This window comes from Grammomys surdaster, unplaced genomic scaffold, assembly GCF_004785775.1.
Source record: "Grammomys surdaster isolate TR1022 unplaced genomic scaffold, NIH_TR_1.0 125702, whole genome shotgun sequence".
NCBI classification, from domain to species: domain Eukaryota; kingdom Metazoa; phylum Chordata; class Mammalia; order Rodentia; family Muridae; genus Grammomys; species Grammomys surdaster.
The window spans coordinates 750,806-772,401 of record NW_021620537.1 but is presented as its reverse complement, the minus strand read 5'-3'; the positions used below and the strand labels follow the sequence as shown (position 1 = coordinate 772,401).

General features: G+C 43.1%; 1 protein-coding gene across 2 annotated transcripts in view; it reads right to left on the bottom strand.

Moving 5' to 3' along the window:
- Window positions 1-6,571: 6,571 nt before the first annotated feature.
- Window positions 6,572-21,596, bottom strand: part of Hs2st1 (heparan sulfate 2-O-sulfotransferase 1) — a 140,090-nt gene continuing 125,065 nt past the window's right edge. Inside the window, exons 5-7 of one of the 2 annotated variants that reach the window (XM_028788137.1) lie at window positions 11,426-11,523; window positions 9,145-9,302; window positions 6,572-8,373 (exon numbers count right to left, since the gene is read on the bottom strand). In XM_028788137.1, coding sequence (XP_028643970.1) covers window positions 8,144-8,373; window positions 9,145-9,302; window positions 11,426-11,523 — 486 coding nt within the window. In that variant the 3' untranslated portion in view covers window positions 6,572-8,143. The remainder of the gene's footprint in view (window positions 8,374-9,144; window positions 9,303-11,425; window positions 11,524-21,596) is intronic. The other variant, XM_028788138.1, reaches the window with a different exon arrangement.

Sequence of the window (21,596 nt, the reverse complement as noted above, 5' to 3'; positions counted from 1 at the left end):
AAGATCAGAGACATTTTCCTTCTAATTTCTTGCTTTCTTCTTCCTCAACTAGTGTCTTAGAAAGCAAGTACCAAGAATGAATATAGAAAACGGACTGTACACTATACAGCAGCCCCGTGTTGGAAACATAATATCAATGTCAGGTAGATCTGGGTTCAAGTCTTAGCTCAATAGTGTTGCTACGAGTGGCCTTAGTTATCTAACCAGCTAGGTCAAACTTGCTAGACTTCAAGTTTTTACACTGAATTGCTGCTTTGAACCTGTAGTTCCTGGGCTTCATCCCGGGTCAGAGCCACCTGACTGGCTGGGACTTCTTATGTCTGGGCATGAGCTCCCAAGGGGTGCTGATGTGTCCAGGAATAAAGGCTTTGAACGATCAAAGGGCCGACTATAACAAACAGGACAGAAATCACCTTCTGTCTGCCAGCAGTTGTCAAATGATGACAGTGGAGGTCTCTTCTCATGAGATAGATTGCAAAGTACTCTGAGGTCATGAAGTTCTAGACAACCATACTAGAGTAAATATGAGTATGATAACTGGCAAGGGGCAGGGTACAGAGTCTGCACTGCAGTGCTCAGCACATAGTAAGGTTATTTTATAAAACAAAACCACAAAAGCCCACCAATAACTAAAAATAGCCATTTGCTTTATGTTGGAGATGCTAGCCTTTGTCACACATTACAACAAGAAATGGAAATTAAGTTCTAACACATGAAGCTCGTACTGCAATCGTGGGTGGCAGGGACCTCCTTCTCGGCTTCCCATCCAATTCGTTATTCAGATCCCTTTGCCACGGTCTGCTCCACCTCCACGGTTCAGTGTGGAACCAGCTGTGGATCTTGATAAGCAGAGAAAGCTGGGCTGTTTCCACTTTGCTTCTGGCAGTCCTCAGGCCTCCAACAGAACTCTCTTACAAAATGAATACTGCTGGCTCCCAGAGAGACCAATCTAATCTCATCTTGTCCACTCAGAGGATCCGTATCAAATGGTACAGACTCTCTGACTGCAGGACTACAGCAGAGAGGGCAACTGACTCCATCTGGGTTTGTATCCGTTTCAATGCCCGTGCGTGGAGCCATCGGTGTAGTGGAAGCAGAATATAACTGGCTGGTTTTTCAACTGTTCCTGTCTATGGTGTTCTTTCAAGAGCCCCACCAGGAAATATGACAGAAACAGAATGAGCACCAGAGGCTAATATCCACAGCCTTCTCTAAACAGGCCCTAGATGGATCCAAAGCCCAAATTCCACCATTTATAGGTTCTATAATCTGGTCAGATTACCACAGTACGCCTAGAGACCTAATTAACTAATCCTCTGGAGAATTTTAAATTAATTTAAAAGGGAGGGACATAAGTCTCTGGTTATTCTTGTTGGATTAACACGTGACTTATTCTCTCTTGGCTAGTTTATGAAGGTGTGGCCTAACTTCAAATGAAATTACAGCAGAGGCTGGTTATCCAGAAGAAAAAAAAATGTAGCCTCACCCCCCCCCCCACTAGTATTAAGAGGTTTAAAACATGTGACAGTATAGAATATCTAAAACCCTGGAAATACACTAAACTTCCTATGGCCTAATCTGGCTACATTGTCAAGAGGACCTCCAGATTCTACACAATCTATACAAACTGACTGTTATTGCCATGAACACCTTAGATCCTAGGAATGCTACATGAAATACCCAGAGTTAGGTCATTTCATGATTGTGGGATCAACACTTGAACTGTTAGGTACTGGGCTAATTTCTATATTGGCTCTATACGGATTTTAAGGACCAGATTTTAACATTCCTTAGATGTATATTCCGAGTTGAACATACGTCTGAGTAACTAGGTAGGGCACAGCACTGGAGAGATTAGAAATGGAACTGCGTATTGTGTCATCTGCTCCTTAAAGCTTACATTACTTTGGAGTTGAAATGAAAAAACCAAGAGAGGGTTTGGGGAACCAATGAGTTTACGGAGCTTTCTCGCAGGGAGCTGGGAGACCAACAATGGTACCAGGTAAAAGCTCAACCCCAAAATGGGTGACCTTTCCAAGGCTGTATAGACAGGGTCCTTCAGTTAACACTCTACCTCCCATGTACCCTACTATCTTCCAAGACCACATACAGCTGGGGCGGAGAGAGGTAAGAGACGCAGGCTAGACTCTCACCAAGGATTTATGTTCAATGTGTCATCTTAGGACTAGAGAAATTAATGCAGCTCCTGCAGAGAGCCCAAGTTCAATTCCCAGCATCTACATGGCAGCTAAAAACTATCTGTAAACTTCAGTTTCAGGGGGAATATGATACTTCATCCCACCCCCACACACTCACAAAAGAAAATAAAAAGATAAAGAAATAAATCTTATTATTTTTAAATTTAAAGATAAAAGTATCAGGGCTGGAGAGTTGGCTTATCTTGTTCTTGCAGGGGACACTGGTTTGTTCCCAGCACTCACATGGTGGTTTACAATCAACCAGAATACCAGTTCCAGGGGCCCTGATGTCATCTTCTGACCTTTGTGGGCACCAGGCACACACATGGTGCATATACATACTTTCAGGCAAACTATTCATACATAAGTAAAACAAGACAAGTTTTACTATTTAGCCCTGGCTATTCTGAAACTCTCTATGCAGACCAAGTACGTGACCTTGAACATACAGAGCTCTACCTGTCTCTGCTTCCCAAGTTCTGGAATCAAATACCAAACAAAATTAGTAAATCTTATTTCTTGGTTTTGATTTTTCTCAAGACAGGGTTTCACTATGTAGTCCTGGCTATCCTGGAACTTACTCTACAGACCAGAATGGCTTCAAACCCAGAGATCACTAGGCCCGTCTAAACTTAATAATATATCTTTAAAAAACAAGTAGCCTGAGGAAAAGAAGGTCCAGTGACAGCCCCAAAGTGGGATCCAGCTCAAGGGGAGGTCCCAAAGCCTGACACTATTATTGAGGCTATGGAGCGCTCACAAAAAGGGACCTATCATGACTGCCCTCTGGAAGACCCAACAAGCAGCTGAAAGAGTCAGATGCAGATATTTTCACCCAACCAATGGACAGAAGCTGCTGGCCTCTGTGGTTGAATTAGGTAAATGCTGGAAGAAGCTGAGGAGGAGGGCGACCCTGTAGGACCAGCAGTCTCAACTAACCTGGACCCTCAAGATCTCTCAAACACTGGACCACCAACCAGGCAGCATACACCAGCTGATATGAGGCCCTCAACACATATACAGCAGAGGACTGCTGGGTCTGGGTTCAGTCAGAGAAGATGTACCTAACCCTCAAGAGACTGGGGGCCCCAGAGAGTTTAGCAGTCTGGTTGGGTGAGGGGTGGGGACACCCTCATGGAGACAGGGAGCTGGGGAGGAGGTATGGGATGTGGAACAGTCAGAGGGTAGATGCGGGTTGGGTGTGTGTGTGGGGGGTGGGGAATAAAATCTGGAGTGTAAATAAATAAAAGACAAAAAGAAAGAAAATGCTGCCTTTGTGGCGACTTCTTGGGTGGCAATGCTGCTGTTTTCAAGTTGTGACCGCCATGTGCTGCCCGAGGACAGAGCTCCAAGTGCTAACCAGATTCACGCACCCCATCCTCTTATCCCAACAGTCTGCTCCTGCTTTATTTCTTCCTCTTGCTAACTGAATACCTAGGTATACCTTATACATTTCCAATGTCAACACCAGTGACTGATAAATGCAAAGGCAACCAAAGTCAAAACACAGAAAACTTGTCAAAAATGCAGCTAGGAAAGCTCTGCATATGGATGATGACACAGGGCTTTCTGGTGACATTATCTGAGCTCTCAGGTGACACAAAGCAGCAGAAGAAACCATTACGCCAGAACACTGAGCCACGTTCCCTCTTCCTGCCGTGTTGATTGGATAGCTTTTGTTCCAGGTATCAACACTTCAGCGGCACAGAGAATGCTAAGGAGAGGGGGTGATTACCTCTGCAAGACATGTGACAAAGTCATTTAATGTTGGACAGTCTGGCATAAATGATACTGGTGGGTAGAGAGGGCAGGGGGAGGGGAGAAGAGAGAGAGGGAAGGGGACAGAGGACAGGGAAGGAGGGAGGAGCATTTCCTAAAACATTGGGGTGGGCAGGCATGATTAGCTAAAGTCACCGTGATTCACCATGTGTGTCTCCAAGCTACACTGGACACTGACTTAGAGATGCTCTTATCTCACTCTGGGCAGGCTGCAGCAGCATGTCACGAGAGCACTACAACTTACCTTTAACAGGTCATAGCCATCAGGGTCCATTTCATAAATACCACTTCGAACGTCAACAAGCCACATGGCGTTAAAAGTATAGGATGAATCTGTCCAGTGAATCTGGGAATGGGTGCCTTCCCTCAGGAGACTGCCCAACAGAGCAGTCTGCCAGAACACAGCAACTCTGACCAAGGTATAAGGATGCAAAGACGTATCAGCAATGGCACTCGTACGTCACGAAGCAGAAGCATTTGAGCCTTGGAAGAGCCTCGAAAACACAAGCTTCATAGAAAGCTTAGGTTCCAGACAGTCCCATAATAATGGCTCCCGGGACCACAGCCATGTCTGAAAATGGCGGCTGGTAAAGCTGGCAAGATGACTTACACAGACGGTCTCTGAGCAGAATTTCAAGAGCCATTAAAACACCAGCTACGCATTAGGGAGCTGGGCTTTAGTTAAGTTCTCTAGTACTTTTAGATTTTTCAAAAAATTCCTTTTATTAAAAAAGAGAATTGTCATCTACAAACTATTTCATATCTATCTATGCAAATACAACATCAAAATACTCTGGTGAGTTCCCTGACGGAGCAGACAATTTTAGGGGTATCCAACAGGACACATAATGAGGCAGATCCATAGAGTCCAAATTACAGGTGTTAGCTAGATTTTTGGAATAGGAGGAAGACAGAAGCATTTAAAAAGCCGGTAACTTTCCGTTTTGTGGGTTTTGGCTATTAAAATCCAATCCTCAGGAGGCCAGAAGCAGCAGGACGTCAGAGACTGTGCGACCGTATCAGGGGACACAGAAGCAACTCCCGTGCAGTACTTCAGGGTTGCTATCAGATATAGTTAAGTGACACTTTACAAATTAAAGCCAGGTGAAATCAAAATATATCCTCCCCACTACATGTTAAAACACAATGGGTTATCAACAGTTGCCATTTCACGGCAATAAGGAGACAGTTGGTACAAGCTGGACATAAAGCGCCACCTCTTCATTTTTTGGAAATAAACATAGATACATGTACACATTGACATTATCTTCAAAATGCGAAGTGGTCATTTTGCTTGACTGTCTTATAAAAACCATCTCCCTAAGGTCAAATTACTGAAAAAGCACAAAGGCAAAACAAACAAACAAACAAAAAAAGGTATCTGTCACATTTAAAAAATATACACTGTCTCAGTGGTTCTATTCATTTGATTATAAAGTTATAAACTCTAAGGACTCAGGACTCCTTCAGAAGCAAACCTACCCCTTTTTCAGTCTCCAGAAAGGACACTTTGAACCCAGTCACTCAAAAAAAAAGATTAAAGAAATATCCCGATTTTGTACCAGTGAACTAGGAAAACGAGTCACCTGACAGCACTGTACATAAGATAGAAGGAACTTCAGGAGAGCCTGAGTCAGAAGGCAGTTCTTGGGATCGTAATCTGGGAGATCTGGGGGTAGGGAAACTCTTTGGGGAACTTGTTTCAGACACAGACATGGCTTCTCCGTGACAATCCCTCACAGTGCGAGGGCTTGCAGCTCATGGTCCATCTAGCGTATCTTCTGGCTTGCAAATAAAGGTTTTACTAAGCTATAACCATAGTCCTTTGTTTCTACTTTGTCTGTGACAGCTTCTTTGCAACAGTAAGAGTTGAGTCACTGCTCAGAGGCCTGACTTATTTACTCTGGTCTTTTATGAGAACAGATTACGGAAAGTCCCAGTTAGTGTTCTAAGTGCTACCTAAAAGGGTTTATTTAGTGCGAACTCTCAAGAATAACCTCAGATTTACTCAACAGCCAGATGCCTGCCTCAACAAGGCTCTTTAGCTTGGGCAAGAAAACATTGTTTTTAGCAGGTACCTAGAAATTTTCATTGGAAAAGTGGGAGGGGGAGGGAAAATGTTGCTATGTTCTCTTAATACTTTCATCTTGGTGGGGCTGGTGACTCAGTCATTCCTTTAATCTTTGTGCTTTCTGATATACAGTGTTCTTCGCTCCCCTATTACACAATAAAGACTTTAAAACCTTCTGTTGGAAATGCTTTGTTTGATGAGGTCCTGTTTAGAGATATTTAAACATACAAATAACTACTCCTTTAGAAAAGTGTGTCTGAGAAGAATCTGAATTCTGGATGTGAAGAGGGAGAAGGTGAAGAATTAATAGAGAAATTAAACTCTACAAAATACACTTTAACAAGCACGGGTGTAAAATAGCCACCATTTTTGGAGGACAAAGTCAGATAAAAACAAGAGCATCTTTCAAGTTTGCAGAAGGCTTTCCTGACCCTCATCAGCTAATGATCCCGAGTCGCTAGAGTTCCCAGGCGGTTCCCACTTCAGGAGTTGCTGAACCACGGAAGATAAAACACTGAGAAGATATTTATCAAACACAAATTTATATCAAGAGAAAAGTTTTTTTTTCTCATAAAGCTTAAAAGTGGATTTTGCCTTTTTGTTGTTAAAAGAATGGAGACTATGAAACTACAGGCTAGAGATACTTCTGTGACGGCACCTCACAGTTGAACACCACGCCACGCTTTCAAGGTGCTCTCCGCCAGGCTGTCTTCCTCAGTCCTCACCACATCCCTGTGAGGTAGGTACAGCAGGTCTTAGTGTCCCAATCTCAGATGAGGAGGATGAGGCAGACAGAGGTCAGGTGACTTCCTAACATCACACAGCAGAAAGGTCCAGAGCTGGAACCAGAGATCAAACCCTCAGAGTCTAATACTCCTTCCATGATCACTACTGCCTCAGGGTGAGCAATGTCCTCTATTAAAACTGAAGGGCTGCGCTAGCTCATTATAGTGACATCATAACAGTGACATCAAGAGAAATACAAGAATAGGATAGAGGTCTGACGACTTTACTCGACATAATAAAATGGGTGCAAAATCACTGTTGTCTACTTACTTGTAACTTTTTGGTCCAAATACATAAAATATGCAATATTTACAGCATTTTCCTTTTTCTTTTGTAAATGCAATGCTTTAAAACACATTATAAAGCACCGTAGTAAAAATAGTCTACAGGTAAAAGTACAGAAGTAGGCAAATCCTACCCATATCACGGCTCACTGACGGAGTCGCCACGTGGAATCACCGATGTGTCAGCGTTCAGGGTTACAGGTAAGCCATGAAGAAACAGGTATTAAACTCACTTTTTTGATATTGATATGTGGAAATCCTAAAGAAAGCTTCAGATAATGTCCACATTCTTAGAAGTGTCACCCCAGTCTTAGACACTGGGGTGACGGAGTCAGGAACACTGCTTTATCTCTTTTTACCTTTTTACAGTATTATTCATGGTTTTAAGTTGATTTAACACTAATGATCATCAAATAAAATAATAAAATAAACCCTACATAAATATGGGCAAACCCAACTGTAGCAGTAACGTTGATAAAACATGATCAAACATTCTAACAAACTTTGTGAGACATGATTCATAAAAATAAATCAGATGCTGCCACACAGTCATTAGCACTATCCCGCAGAGGTGGCGGCACAGCCTCCAGAAGGGAAAGTGGCCAGTGGATTCATCTTCACTCAAGGAGAGGTGAAGAAATGCTTATCAAAGCAAGAGAATCAGAACCTCTTCTGAAACGGCACTCAGTCTTCTGACTAAACTCCTGTGTGTGTGTGTGTGTGTGTGTGTGTGTGTGTGTGTGTGTGTGCATGTGCGTGTTTTAGGCAATGTAAGCCCCCCGCCCACTGCACCGGGAGGACATGATAACTATCATGAAAATTAAAACAAAACAATAAAAATTAAAAATGCCTGAAAGTTAAAAACTCCGAAAACTCTGACAGCCCGCCCGCATCTCTTTCCTTGACATTCACATCTGTCCCCTAGCCCAGCTTGGCGAGCGGCTGGCACGCGCATCAGCAGGAAGCTGAGGAGGGTGGTGACACAGTCGCTTTCCGGGTCAAGGGAGCTCTGGCCACACCCGCGCTCAGTTCGACTTGGGGTAAATTTTTTCATAGAAAAAGTTCTGGGCCAGGATGTAGAGGTCTCCGTCTTTCTCGCGGACAGCGTGGGCTCTGATGAACTGGAACTGCTCCAGGGCAAACTCATAGAACTCATTCTCCATTTTCCAGATGTCAGACTGCTGCAGCTTGGCGATGGTCTGCTTGGTGGGCAGTTTCTTCTCTGTGGTTTTCCTAAGGTGAGATTTCTTTCCTACTTACAATGGAAAAATAACACACATAAATATTTCTTACAGAACACACAGAGACATGCCTCTTTACTTGAAGAAATGATTTATGCTAATAGACACCCTGAAGGGCAAGTAACATACTGCCTTATAACATTAACATAGACCAGCAAAAACCAGAAAGTTAACCTCATCAGAGGCATCCTCCCAAGACTAGCACACAGTAAGTGGGGGCTGCCAGGCTCTCCACTCTGAGAATCATTTACTTATTTTTTAACAACCACCACAACCAGTGTCCAGTGTATGTGTGTGCGTGTGCGCACGTGTGCATCTTGTGTGAGTGTGCGCAAGCGTGTGTCCTGGACGCACACATTAGAGACCTCCCTGGAATTGGTCCTCTTCTCCCTCACATACCTGGGCTCGTACAGGAAGTGCTCTCACACTGTTGACTCATCTTGCTGGCCCTCATGTATTTAAAAAAAATTCCAATAAGCCTCTATCTGGTTTCCCACCACCTATATTTGCTACAATCATGGAGAATTGAGGGCAGATGTAAACTCTAGGGGAGTTTGAGGGACAGCATGCTGTCAAACAACTAAAGGAAAACCATCAGTATCCGGCAGAGTCACAAAGGTCTGGACATGCTCTTAGACAAGTGACAGCAGATACAGCCCATGACGGCTGTCTGTCGTGTTTAGCCCTCCCAACCCACCCCTCTTCTAGAACTGTAGTCTACTTTATTACAGAGTCAAATTGTAAACAAAGTGATGGCTGTAGAAATACATCTATCATGTACATACCTGTACGATAGAGGTCAGTAGCACCCCTGAAAAATCGGGGCAAAGCTGCCTCCAGTAACATGATGAAATCTTCCAGCTCTTCTGTAACTCCCACCAGGAAGTACTCATTAATTAGGTTATACTTAGCTTGATCCATAGCCCATCTGCTTCCAACATTCCTGAAACCACAGGCAAGGAGTTACAGACTTGGTTGTGAAATCTGCTAAGTGTCTTCATGCGCCTGCTACCCCGTGTTATGGAGGAAACAGGGAGGCCGGCGCACACGTGTGCGCAGCAGCAGCAGCAGCCGCAGCAGCAGCAGCAGCAGCAGCAGCAGCAGCAGCAGCAGCAGCAGCAGCACGCCCTTAGACGGGCACCTTTGGGAAGGTGAACTGGATTCTAACTCTCTTCTACATCCGGATTCTGTTCTCACGCAGACACTCAGACTTTACGGAAACGTATAAACTTTAAGAATGGTTTGTTTGCATCATCTGTTCTTTTATTCGACTTAGTGTGCACTATTGTGTTTTAAAACTACTCTAAAACTTTGCTCATTCTGCTTTGGTAAAGCAGAAGCAATTTCTGTTAATTGTGTATTTTAATTTGTAAACTCCATGTCTTTTCTTTCCATAAGCCTTAGTGTTTCCAGAAATCCTGAGAAACAGAAAGCAGGTAAGAAGAGGCTCCACTTAAAATCTTTTTGTTTATAGTGTCAGCTAATGTTGTTAACAGGTTTCACCCTAAATAGACTATACTTCTGGGATCTAATTAGCACCAACACGCTTTACCTTAACTCTGGCTCTGCATTTTAAGTGCCAATGTGATCCCAAGGCTGCGGCTTCACTCTTTGTTTTCTCAACTATTAAAAGAAAGTTGGAACCACAAACCAAAAGAACTGGGCGTAGTGGTACATTCCTGTTATCCTGGCACTTGGGAAGTGGAGACAGGAGGGTTATAAGTTCAAGGGCAGCCTGGGCTACAAGAGAATCTATCTAAAAAACAAAACAAAACAAAACAAAACAAAACAACCTTGAAAGGAGGGGAGGAGTGGATTTGTTGATTTCTAAGGTCTCCCCAAGTTGTATATGAAATATATTAAGAATTCTCTCTATTTAAAACTCAATTAAGCAATACTTTTTATTATTTAAAAGCAGGGTCTGGCAAACTCTTTCTACAAAAAGAGAGTAAGTTTTTCAGGCTTTGTAGGCTATATGGTCTAAACCGTAATTGTCTAACTCTGCCTGCATTGCAGCAGACGGGAACTGCACTGGCATTAGTGGCTGTGCTCTCTCTATAAAGCTTTACTGACAAAGAACAAGTTCTGGAGCATATCTGGGCTGCAGAGTTAGTTTCCTTTCATAGAAAGTGCTGAAAACTCGAAAAGACTTCCAATGTTTCTAATTCCTTTCCTAGGATGATGCTTTGGAGCAGTCTACAAGCAAGACCTTGAACTTTCTGCCAATCTACGTGGCTCAAATAATTTAGAAATCTCTTGAATTTCCCATTATAGTTTAAGGAACAGACTAATTCTGAATGGATTTTGTTTCTGCATTTTCTATCAAAATTCTTGACGAGACCAGGTACGGCAGCGCGTGTCTGTTCCAGCACTGGAGAGTCTGAGGCAAGAGAGTCTCAAGTTCAGGCCAGTCAATTAATCAAATCAAATCAAATCAAATCAAATCAAATCAAAACAAACCCCCAGAAAACAAAAGGTAGGGACATAGCCTGGTGATACATTACTTGCCTAGAATGTGCAAAGCTCCAGATCTGATCCTTAGAGCCCCCAAATAAATGGCTGACTAGAGTAAGTATGTACAATTATTTAAAGAACTTGAACACAGAACATGTTCAGAACTGAGGATGTAAGTTTTGTTTTTTAAAGTAGAATCTCTTGTGTACTTCATGTTTACTAGCAGACTAAATTACAGCTATACTTTATAAAACTACTGTTGGATACTTATAAACTCAAAATAAGCTTAACAATAAAATCAGAAAAATACTTCTTGGCTTGATTTGATCTACTTGAAACAGAAAACATAGGACAAAATAAGGTTTCTGAAATGACCTGTGACCTCGAAGATCTTCTGCTGGAATTCTGCAAAACACAATCCCAAAGCAAAAATAACAACTGCAGTAGATAAAACACACCGTGAGAGTATGTACATGATGACTCCTTAAGAACATTTAAAGAAAGCAAATTTAGATATTTACATGTCATGTGTGGTGTGGACTTCCATATTCCTCTGTCTAGTCCTGGCTACCCCACCCCTGCATATGAGATGTGGGTTGTTTATTTCCCTACCAGCATTCTGAGCTGTGGCCACAGAAGAACGGGATCTGAAGCCAGAGTTTCTCTGGAGCGCAATCTGAGCCTCCCTCAGCCACACACTCGTCGAAGGTCTGTAGTGAAGAGAAGAACACGGGCAAGTTAAAAAAAAAAAAAAGTATTTAATCTCTGAGTGTACGTGTGCTTGTAAGAGTAGGCATGCACTCGCCATGGTGTAGAAGGTCAGAACCACCCTGGGTGTCCGTCTTGCCTTGTGTCTTGTTTGAGACAGGGTCTTCTATTCCCTGCTGAGGATGCCAGCTTACCTGTCCCACAAGACTGAGGAGTTCTCTGGTCTCCACAGCTCCCGTCTCACCAAGAACCATGGCGAGTTTAGCTGCTCACTGCTGCACCCAGCTTTACACGCCGGATGAGGGAGCTGAACCCAGGTCCCCACCCTTGCAAGGTAAGTGCTTCACCCAGTGACTCATCCCCAGCTCTCAAAGCTGTAATGTAGTAAGGATGCAAGTGTGTGGGATGGAGTAAGAAAGCCAGGGCCGGGCAGACGGCTCAGTGGTTAAGAGCACCACTGCAGAGCACCGAGCACGCACACGTGTTCCCAGCATCCACGAATCCTGTTGCAGGTGTCGTTTCTGACGATTAGTGGGAAACACCAGTGAGGGCCCACTCCCTGCCCTGCCCTTCAGGAGCACTGCCTGGTGTGCTCATTGTTGACATGGAACATCCATCCTTAGTACATCAGTTTGTCCTATGGGCTCTTCACTGTATTATGGTGCCCTGAATCTCTGTAACTTTGCTAGAACGTTCTTCCTCGGTAGGCTGATTCTTCCAACCAAGGCCATGAGGCCAGCCTTCCAGTCACTCCTGTGACTGAAGGGCATGCTTCTTCTTTTGAGTTGTATATGCTGCTAACAGCCAGCTCTGAGGAAGGGCACACACTTGTCTGCGTGCTACCTTTATGTCCATAAGAAGCCTCATGTGATTTTTACATCATGTGTCTTGCTCCTCGACTATGTCAGAGCCTGAAAAGATCATGCCACGTGCACATGCATGTCAGAGCACACCACACAGTGCCATACAACTGTGTGGGCAGAACTACCTAGCACACGGAAGTGCTGCTGCAAAGGTCTCCATTCGGATGACAGTACCAGAGGAAAGTGCAATGAACAGGAGACGAGGCCACTCTTGTCATGACAGACAGGAGACTGCCTTCGGTGATTCCGTGAATTCGCATTATGTGTAATCTAAGTGGAAAACGGTGGGTGCCCTGGGCCATTGCATCACTTAGGCCTTTCCCTAGATGGTCTGTGTGAGGCTGAGTTGTTTTTATTTTTTTAAATGCAGGATTGTCCTTTAATTCAGAGGTCTGCCTCCTTCTTCCTTCCCACAGGTTGGGTAAAATGTGTTTAAATTTGGTTTCCCTCTGGCTATGCTTACGGGGTTATCTCAGTTGCATAACTGAGGTAAGAAGACCGAAGAGTGTACCACGAGGGAGGGGGCAGGTACATGGGAGGGCTCGGAGGAAGGACAGGGAAGAGGGAAACTAAATTACTATTGAAACTAGAAAGTGAGCCGAACACAGTACGCATGCACTAGTTAATCAATTGTCCTCTGCGGTTGACTAGAGATGCCATCACATTGCTTCACGGCCCTGCTACCCTGACTCCCAGGAAATGATGGCTCTGAGCTGGAACCATGAGTCAAGTAAGCCCTCTCCCCTTTAAGTAAGCATTGTCAGGGTATTTTGTCACAGCAACAGGACAAGAACCTAAGACAGTCTGGTTTAGATTTCCTGCTGGAAGCCAACCCTCAAGGTGGCTTTACCACAAGCCAAGTTAGTTTAAAAAAAAAAATCAAGCATGAACACATTATGTCTATTACACCCCAATTCTCACAAAGAGTGTGCCTCAAGGAACTAACTGTGACAGGTCAGAAAGTTTCTGATTCTGTGCCTGTTTCTAACAGACCCTAGCTCGTGGGATGTTCCCTGTAGCTCAGTACAAAGACTCCCCTTCCTCATGGCTGTACCAGACTAGAGAACAAGGCAGAAGATGTGTAACTTCGAAACAACCCCCCCCCCAACTATTCCATGTGTGCACATGACTGTGTACGTGACATTCAATGACATTAAGAATGTTGCCTTAACTATAAGAAAGCAGCATGCTAGGTGATGCAATACCAATGCTTCCACAAAATTAGTATGTAGACAGTGCAGACTCTATGCAGACAACTCTGGAGATTTCATGCATACTATTTTAATTAAACTGAATAATCATACTGGATGGCTATTTTAACTCAATTCCTTAATTAGCAAACTCCTAGTTCCTGTGTTCAAGTATTTTAGTCTTTCAGGCAAAGAAAATTTAGAACATCTCCAAGTCTGTTTTTAGGCAGTGTTTAAAATCTGCTACCTGACTGAGGCAGACTAAAGTTACATCCAAACCAAACCTTCTGTAGGCCAGGCTGTTAGCCTCTCTTGCATGGGATTCAGCGTGGCCATATAGTCATGGGCTTGCTAGTGAGCTGACGGCAGAACAAACACGGACGACTTCTGCGTTACCTGCTTCCAAGAAAACCATTTGCTTCCCCTTCCTTTTCCCAACACAGATGTGATGGTGGCCTGAATTCAACAAAACATGAAGATCTCCTGAGGAACAGTAGACAGCAATTTATGAGGACACTGGGAACTTGAGGGACTGTGCCACAGAACTTCCTCAAGAGTCTAGATCTTAACAAGAGTGCTAATACATGCACGTAGCCCCCGCACTTGGGATGTTGGTGGTCAGAAGTTCAAGATTATCCTTAAGGCTAAAACAGCTGAGTCTGATGCTAGTCTTAGCTATGGGAGACCCTGGTGAAACACAAACACAAAAACAATATAAAACAGAAAAACCAAGCAAAACAATAATAACTTAAAAAAAAAGGTTAACCAAGTGTAGTGGTGCATGACTTTAATCCCAACACTAAGGAGGCAGAGGCAGAGGGGCAGAGAGGTAGAAGCGGGTGGATCTCTGTGAGTTCAAGGCTAGCCGAGCTAGAAAATTCCAGAACAGAACATTCCAGAACAGCCCGGGGCTACAAAGTGAGACTATCTTGAAACAAACAGACAGACTGACAGACAGATGCACCCTCGCCCCCCAGACTTCTAAGTGAGCACCTTACCTGAACTGTTTGCTTTATAGCACTTGATGTAATTTACTCATCAAATATGGAAATATGGTTGGGTTTTGCCCCCTGTGTTAGCTGGTTTTATGTCAAGCCGACAAAAGATAGAGTCGTTTAGGTAGAGGGAACCTCAACTAGAAAATGCCCCCTGGATGGCCTGTGGGCAAGTCTGTGGTGCATTTTCTTGATTGATGATTGAAGTGGGAGGGCCTAATTTGCTGTGGGCAGTGCTACCCCTTCTATAAGAAAGCAGGCTGAAGGGCTGGAGAGATGGCTCAGCGGTTAAGAACATTGACTGCTCTTCCAGAGGTTCTGAGTTCAATTCCCAGCAACCACATGGTGGCTCACAACCATCTGTAATGGGATCCGATGTCCTCTTCTGGTGTGTCTGAAGACAGCTACTCACATAAATACATAATAAATAAATAAATAAATAGTAAAAAACAAAAAACAAACAAACAAAAAACAGGAAAGAAAGTAGGCCGAGTAAGCCACGAGGAACAAGCCACTAAACAGGTACTTCCACGGCCTCTGCTCTAGTTCCTGCCTCCATGTTCCTGCCCTACCTAGATCCTGCCTTGGCTTGCCTGGATGTACTGCAAGCTATAAGATGAACTTTCTTCCCCAAGTTGCTTTTGGTCAGTGTTTTAATCACAGAGACAAAAACATTATTATATCTGATAATCCCACAGGTCAAGCAATTATGTAGAAATCTAACAGGACTTTAAAAGAAATGTTCATAGAATATAAGGAGGATATGGGCTCCCAATGATAGTTTAAATAATGCTTCATTGACTTTAATTTTTTTTTGAATGCCAATGAAACAAATAACATACCTGCTAAAATAAATTGGTTTATGGAAACAATTGTTGAACTAAATCAGTCTGTTTATATTAAGGATGTCTTAACTTCAAAAATGGAGGGAAGGAAATGTGTTATGCTGGGGGAGAGGCTTTGTCTTTGTTTCTATAGGAAAAGAAAAGCTGTGGATTCCTTCCAAATTAATAATAACAATAACAATAATAATAATAAACATCAGATGTCACAGCAGGGGAGACACCCTGAAGATCTTGGCTGCAAACAGAAAGAGAGGAATCACGAAGACCAACAAAGCAGTTAACTTGTATTGTTACATGGGAATAGCTCTCAGACTGTCAGAGACATGACAATGTGTCCAGACAGACTTTAGCTATGAATGTATAGTCAATACATCTTGTTGGCAACAGAACTGTCAAGACATAGCATGCCATCCTTTCAAATGGTATAGACAGAAATGTGTATTACAGCTTGGTTATACAATCCAAACTAACTTATAAAGACAACAGATAGATGCCTTATCTGCTTCAACAGAGAGCAGAGAATCATATTTAACTGAACTGTGCACACTGCATATTCCATACATATGCTATTGTAGAAATGTATATATTACCTGTGAGAGTTCATATGTTTACAGTCACCAATAAAGTCAATGCAGCTCTGATAATATTTACCCTTGGAGATGCTAAGACATTTAGACATATTGATTCTAGCACCGTGCTTGAGCCTACCTCAGACTGCTTCAATGTTGTTTTCTTAAAATTCTGCATCCAGGACAATTTCAAAGTGGCTAGCTAGATCGTCCACCATCACAGACTGTTCCAGTCAGGACTTCAGTTAAACACTGAATTTTCTCAGCTTGTAGAAAGTGGACAGCAAATGCTGTAGCTAGCTTTAAGACTGACAAGGATCATTTGGGCGGAGGAGGTAAAAGGAAAATGATGCCCCAAATCAGCAGGAAGCAATTTTTAGAGAGCAATACCCCCATTCCTAAAAGATAGGATGATGGTTTTTGGTTGCTCAGTGGGTTTATCATTAAAGGCAGGTTGGTTACAAGTTGTTAATGGTCTTGATAGGAAGGAAACAAAATAGAGGTTAGACTCAGGGATTTCTGTTTTTCTTTCCTCTATTCTTCTTCCTTATGCTAAAGGGAAAAGGGGGGATATAGGAATAATAGGAATAAAGGGTTGATTATTGAATCTACTCGTAAACTGTAGAGCTACTACTAGCCAAAAATCCTGCATTGGTATAGATCTTTGTATACTGATACAAAATTAAGGTCATATTTGGTTACAACATACTATGCATAAACACTTTTTAAGGTACTGTAATTCTATGTAATTCTTTAAAATACAATGTTAAGTTCTAGTCCTTTTGAAAGCTATTTAAAATATTAAGAAATGCAAGCAAATAATTAATCAAACTTATGCTCATGTTAGACATTAGTCCAGTTTTTATTATAGAAATATATTCCCAAGGTTGAACGAACAGTAAATAGCTAGAAACAAGCAATGTTTGCCTATTAAGATATATAACAGACAGACAGATGGTCTTCAAAAGCCCCAGAGATCTACAGAATTCGACATTTAAAGATGTTTTATTAATAAAAGGCCATTTTTGATAACTAGTCATGTTAGCTCCTGGAAGGACTCCATTCCACTTCAAAGAAGAAGATGAACATTGAAGACCTCCAGATAGAGTCTGCTTCATAATGGCAAAAAGCCACTTGCTTCAACTGCAGACTGTTAGAGCAATTTTATAAGTAATAATTTTTCCTTTATCCTACTAGCTCCCAAATAAATAAGATAGAAACTACTAGATTTATTTAATAAAGCTTCCAAGAACAATAACTGAGCAGTGTTACTAATCTATTTTAATCATCTAAATTAATCTGGCTACCTCCCAGCCAAAATCTTTGAGATACTTGCATTTTAGTATTGATCTGGCTCTCTCTGCTCCACATATGTTCTCATGGTGTCTCCCAGACCGTCTCCATGTGGTGAATCATCTTCTGTTTTCTCTCTTCCCATCCCCCCCCCGCCCGCCACCCCCAGAATCTGAGGTCCAGTCCTGTTCTCGCCCCTGCTCAGTAACTGGCTGATCGGCTTTAAATGAACAAATCAGAGAATAAATGGGTAGCACTGTTTACACAACTCTGAGGCAGGAGATTCTTAGAATAAGCATTACAAGGCTATGTCTGGATTACAAGCACATACAGGGACAGAGCAATCAGCATTTGAATAATACAAGGATAGTCTTTTTTGTTTGTTTGTTTTGTTTTTTGTCCCCCCCCCCACAGGTTTCTCTGTGTAGCTCTGGCTGTCCTGGAACTCACTCTGTAGACCAGGCTGGCCTCGAACTCAGAAATCCACTTGTCTCTGCCTCCCAAGTGCTGGGATTAAAGGCGTGCGCCACCACTGCCCGGCGCAAGGATAGTCTTTACACAGCGCACAGTAACAGTATGCCAACAGCTGACAGTATGCTGTCCCAACTGGACAAACACCACACGGGGAAGTTGACTGCTGAGCTCTGCTATGACAGGCAAGCAGTCCTTCATATTTCCTGATTCACAAAAGCTTCTGTCAGACATTCTGGGCCAGAAAGCTGAAGATGATTGTCCAACGACACAGAGAAATTTGGGGACTGTCCAGGAAGCCAGCTTCCTTCGTCATTCCTATAGCTTTGGGGAACTGCTTGTTGTACTTCCTGTACACTCAGGGAATATTTATTCCAACTCAGGTCTCTGATAGAGCTGAAGACTAGATGGTTATAGTTTTACCATTAAGTTTAAGTTGTTTAGGATTTAAGAAAATTTTTTTAAATCTAGGAAGATGTTTTAGGTTGATAATGCAAATTTTGATAGAAATTGAAAGTACAGAACTCTGAACTCAAAAAAGAAAGGTTCCCAAATGTATATGGACTAGACATAATGAATATAATCTTCCCAGTTGGTTTTCATAATTGTTATTATTACATATGGCTTATTAGTATAAGAGACTTTTATTAGACTAAAGGGGGAAATGTGGAGAGAATGTCTTGTGTACTGTATGGAAGTATCACCCACCAAGTAGAAAGCTGCTGGTCTATTAGCTTAGGCAGGAAATTGGAGGTAGGAATTCTGACAGAGAGAGAGGATTCCGAGATAGAGTGGGCTGTGGGAAGAAATTCACCCCAATGATGGAGATGGTCACATGAACCTGAGGAAATGAACCAGCCATGTGACAGGGCCTATCCTAGAACAGAATACATGGGTTAATAAAATTATGAGCTAGTGGGGAACACTCCCAAGCTTATGGCTAGGCACTGACTCATAAATACTAAGTCTCAGTGTCGTTAGTTCAGGAATTTGGGTGTAGTTGGAAAAGCTGGAGGTTGCAGTAGCCTATGAGGGCAATGCTGAGTTGAAATATAAACGGTGAGAATTAGCAGTGCCCGATGTTTGGAAGCCACACAAAGTTGCTAAGAACAACTGAGAATCAATGGGACTTGGGTGTTTGGTGATGTTTTCTTAAAAGGAGTCAGGTGTGTCACTTGAAAGGAAATAGCCGAGAGTGTCCATCAGTGCATGGTCCTCACCTTGAGCTGTGCTGGTCTCTGGTAGCTTTGGCCATACTTGGAGACAATGTTAAGCTCTTATCTGAGATGCAGAAGATGCTAAGTAGAGGCCATATTCCTTAAAGCAGCCTCCAGTCTACCCGACATTGACCATCCCTGTCAGTAACAGATCTGCCGCTAAGCACTCCACACAGGCTATCAGCAACAGCTTATAGGGGCTGGTGAGCTGGAGGCTTACGGTGGCAAGGACAAACTTCCAAAATGCATTTTTCATAGCTGTTGCTGATAATGTCTGTGGTGGGATTAATGAATGTGAATTTTTCATAATGTATAATTAAATGCATTAACCCTTGGGAGCTCTGTGTAACACTGTATGAACAATGAAGGATGTTTGAAAACTGTCTGAAAGACCAATTCTAAGTACAACATCAAATGCATTAATAAAGTCTAATGTGTAAAAGTTCACTGTGGCTTCGTGTTCTACACGCCTGCCTTCCATTTATCAAATTCACTGTAGTATCAAAAAGTAGCCTTAATTTCGGGGAAAGGCTATTAAAACTCTCTTTTCCCATTACATGCCTGCATAAAGTTGGATGTTCTTTCTTCATGCACTTAACCAAAAAAAGTGCAAGTGAATGGCACTCTCTTCACTTCCGTAGGAAGGAGGATTCTTCACACCAGACGTTATGTGTTACCAGGGGCCGGAGTCCTAAAATGAACCTTTACGGAAGTCTTTGGCTAGTGAGATGGCCATCAGGTAAAAGTGCTGGCCCCAAGACTGAGGAGCCAAGTCCGACCCCTGAAACCTATATGGTGAGAGAACCAACTCCAACAAGTTGTCCTGTCATGGGCCCTGTGGCACTCACACCCTTCTCAAAAATGAATGAATGAATAAACAAACAAGCAAATGGGGAAAATAAAGCAAGCCAAAATTATCTATGGAAACTATGAATTTACTCATACCAGTAAACACTAACAGTTGACGACATAAACAAAAGTTCTCTGGGGTCCTTAATTTTCTTTAAATTTGTGTGTATATGTATGCGTGTGCTTACACATGCATGTGTTCTCACCCGCACAACAGGCACATGCACACACATGCACATGCTTGCCGAGGCCATAAGCAGACATCAGATCCCCTGGAATTGACATCACACACAGTTGTGAGCTGTGAAGGACAAGTTCGGGGAACCAAAGTGGGGCCCTCCACAGGGCAGGAAGTGTTCTTAAGCACTGTGCCACCTCTCAGGTCCTGGGCCCTTTATTTTCATGCAACAAAGAGTTAACATTTAACTTAGAAAACGCTGGTTGTCAGTCACACTATGCTGGTAGGTACCCAGCACAACTCTGCAGCACTTTAATACGGACATGCCACACACACCTGGCTGCGTGGTAAGTCATCAGTAAACTAGGCTCTGATAGAATCTAGGGTTTCAAAGATGAATGAGATATGTGCTCCACGAAGCTTGCCACATTTGGGGAACATAATATAGACACAGAATCCGAACGCCGTACAGTAAAGGCTTTGGTGGAGATCCGGTGGGAGGAGGGTCTTAGGAGCAGCCACGGCAGAGGTGACGTCAGAGTTCAAGCTCGCATGTAAACAACAGGGTTTTACAGAGAACAAGTATGAAGCAATCATAGGTTCCACGGACATCTGCATTTCGAGTGGCTGAAACCTGAGCACATGGGGTGACAGCTACAGACAGGTGGGTATAACATCTAATTAGATTGTGTCTCCTAAGCCTTAGGTAATTAAATACACTTACATTTATTTATTTGAGTGTGTGTGTGTGCGTGCATATGCACCACAGCAAGAAGCCAGGCCAGTCCTTCCACAGTGTAGGCACCAGAAAATGGACTTAGGTTGTGAAGCACCTTGAGTGGCTACCTCTCCGGCCCCACCTTTTCAGCAATGAAAGCTATGAAGGAATTCCACTACAAAAGAGCAAACCCACCGTGGCTCTGAGAACTGGACTCTGGTGACACTCAGGAAGGAATGCTGCAGGAACCCCAAGTCTGAACTCACGATGCTTGCTGTGCCCGGTACTCTCACCTTGCCTGAAGCTGCTTCAGCAAAACACTTTGCATAAACTCATGCTTACAAGTAAACGTGGACTGCCATCCCAAGACTAAGAACCAAAACCTACACGGAAACAGATTCACTGATAATGACCTCCTAGAAAGTTGTTGGCAGGTGTCATGGGCAGTACTGATTATCAACTTAATCACCATGTGGACAAAGTTTTGGTTTTGTTTGTGAATGCATTTCCAGGGAAGTATAACTCAACACGTGTAGAAGCACCTCGTACTGCTTGTATGTGCGCGTGTGCATGCACGCATGTGCCCTGGCCTGAATAGAAGGGGAAGAAGCAAGGAGAGCCCAGCACTCATGGGTCCTGCCTCCTGCCTCCCCTGCCCTTCTTACCACACGCCTCCCGTCCCGATGGACTGTTTCAAACTGTGAACTGAACAATCCCTCCACTCTCTAAGCTGCTTTTGTCATGTACTTTGACACAGCACTGAGAACAGTACCTTGTACAGCAGGACTGTAAGAAGACAGACATGCAGTCAGAGTCATGTGTGCTACTTGTCACCGTTGCTTCTGTACAGCCTTGAGCTCCTTCCAACATGTCAGCATTAAACAGAG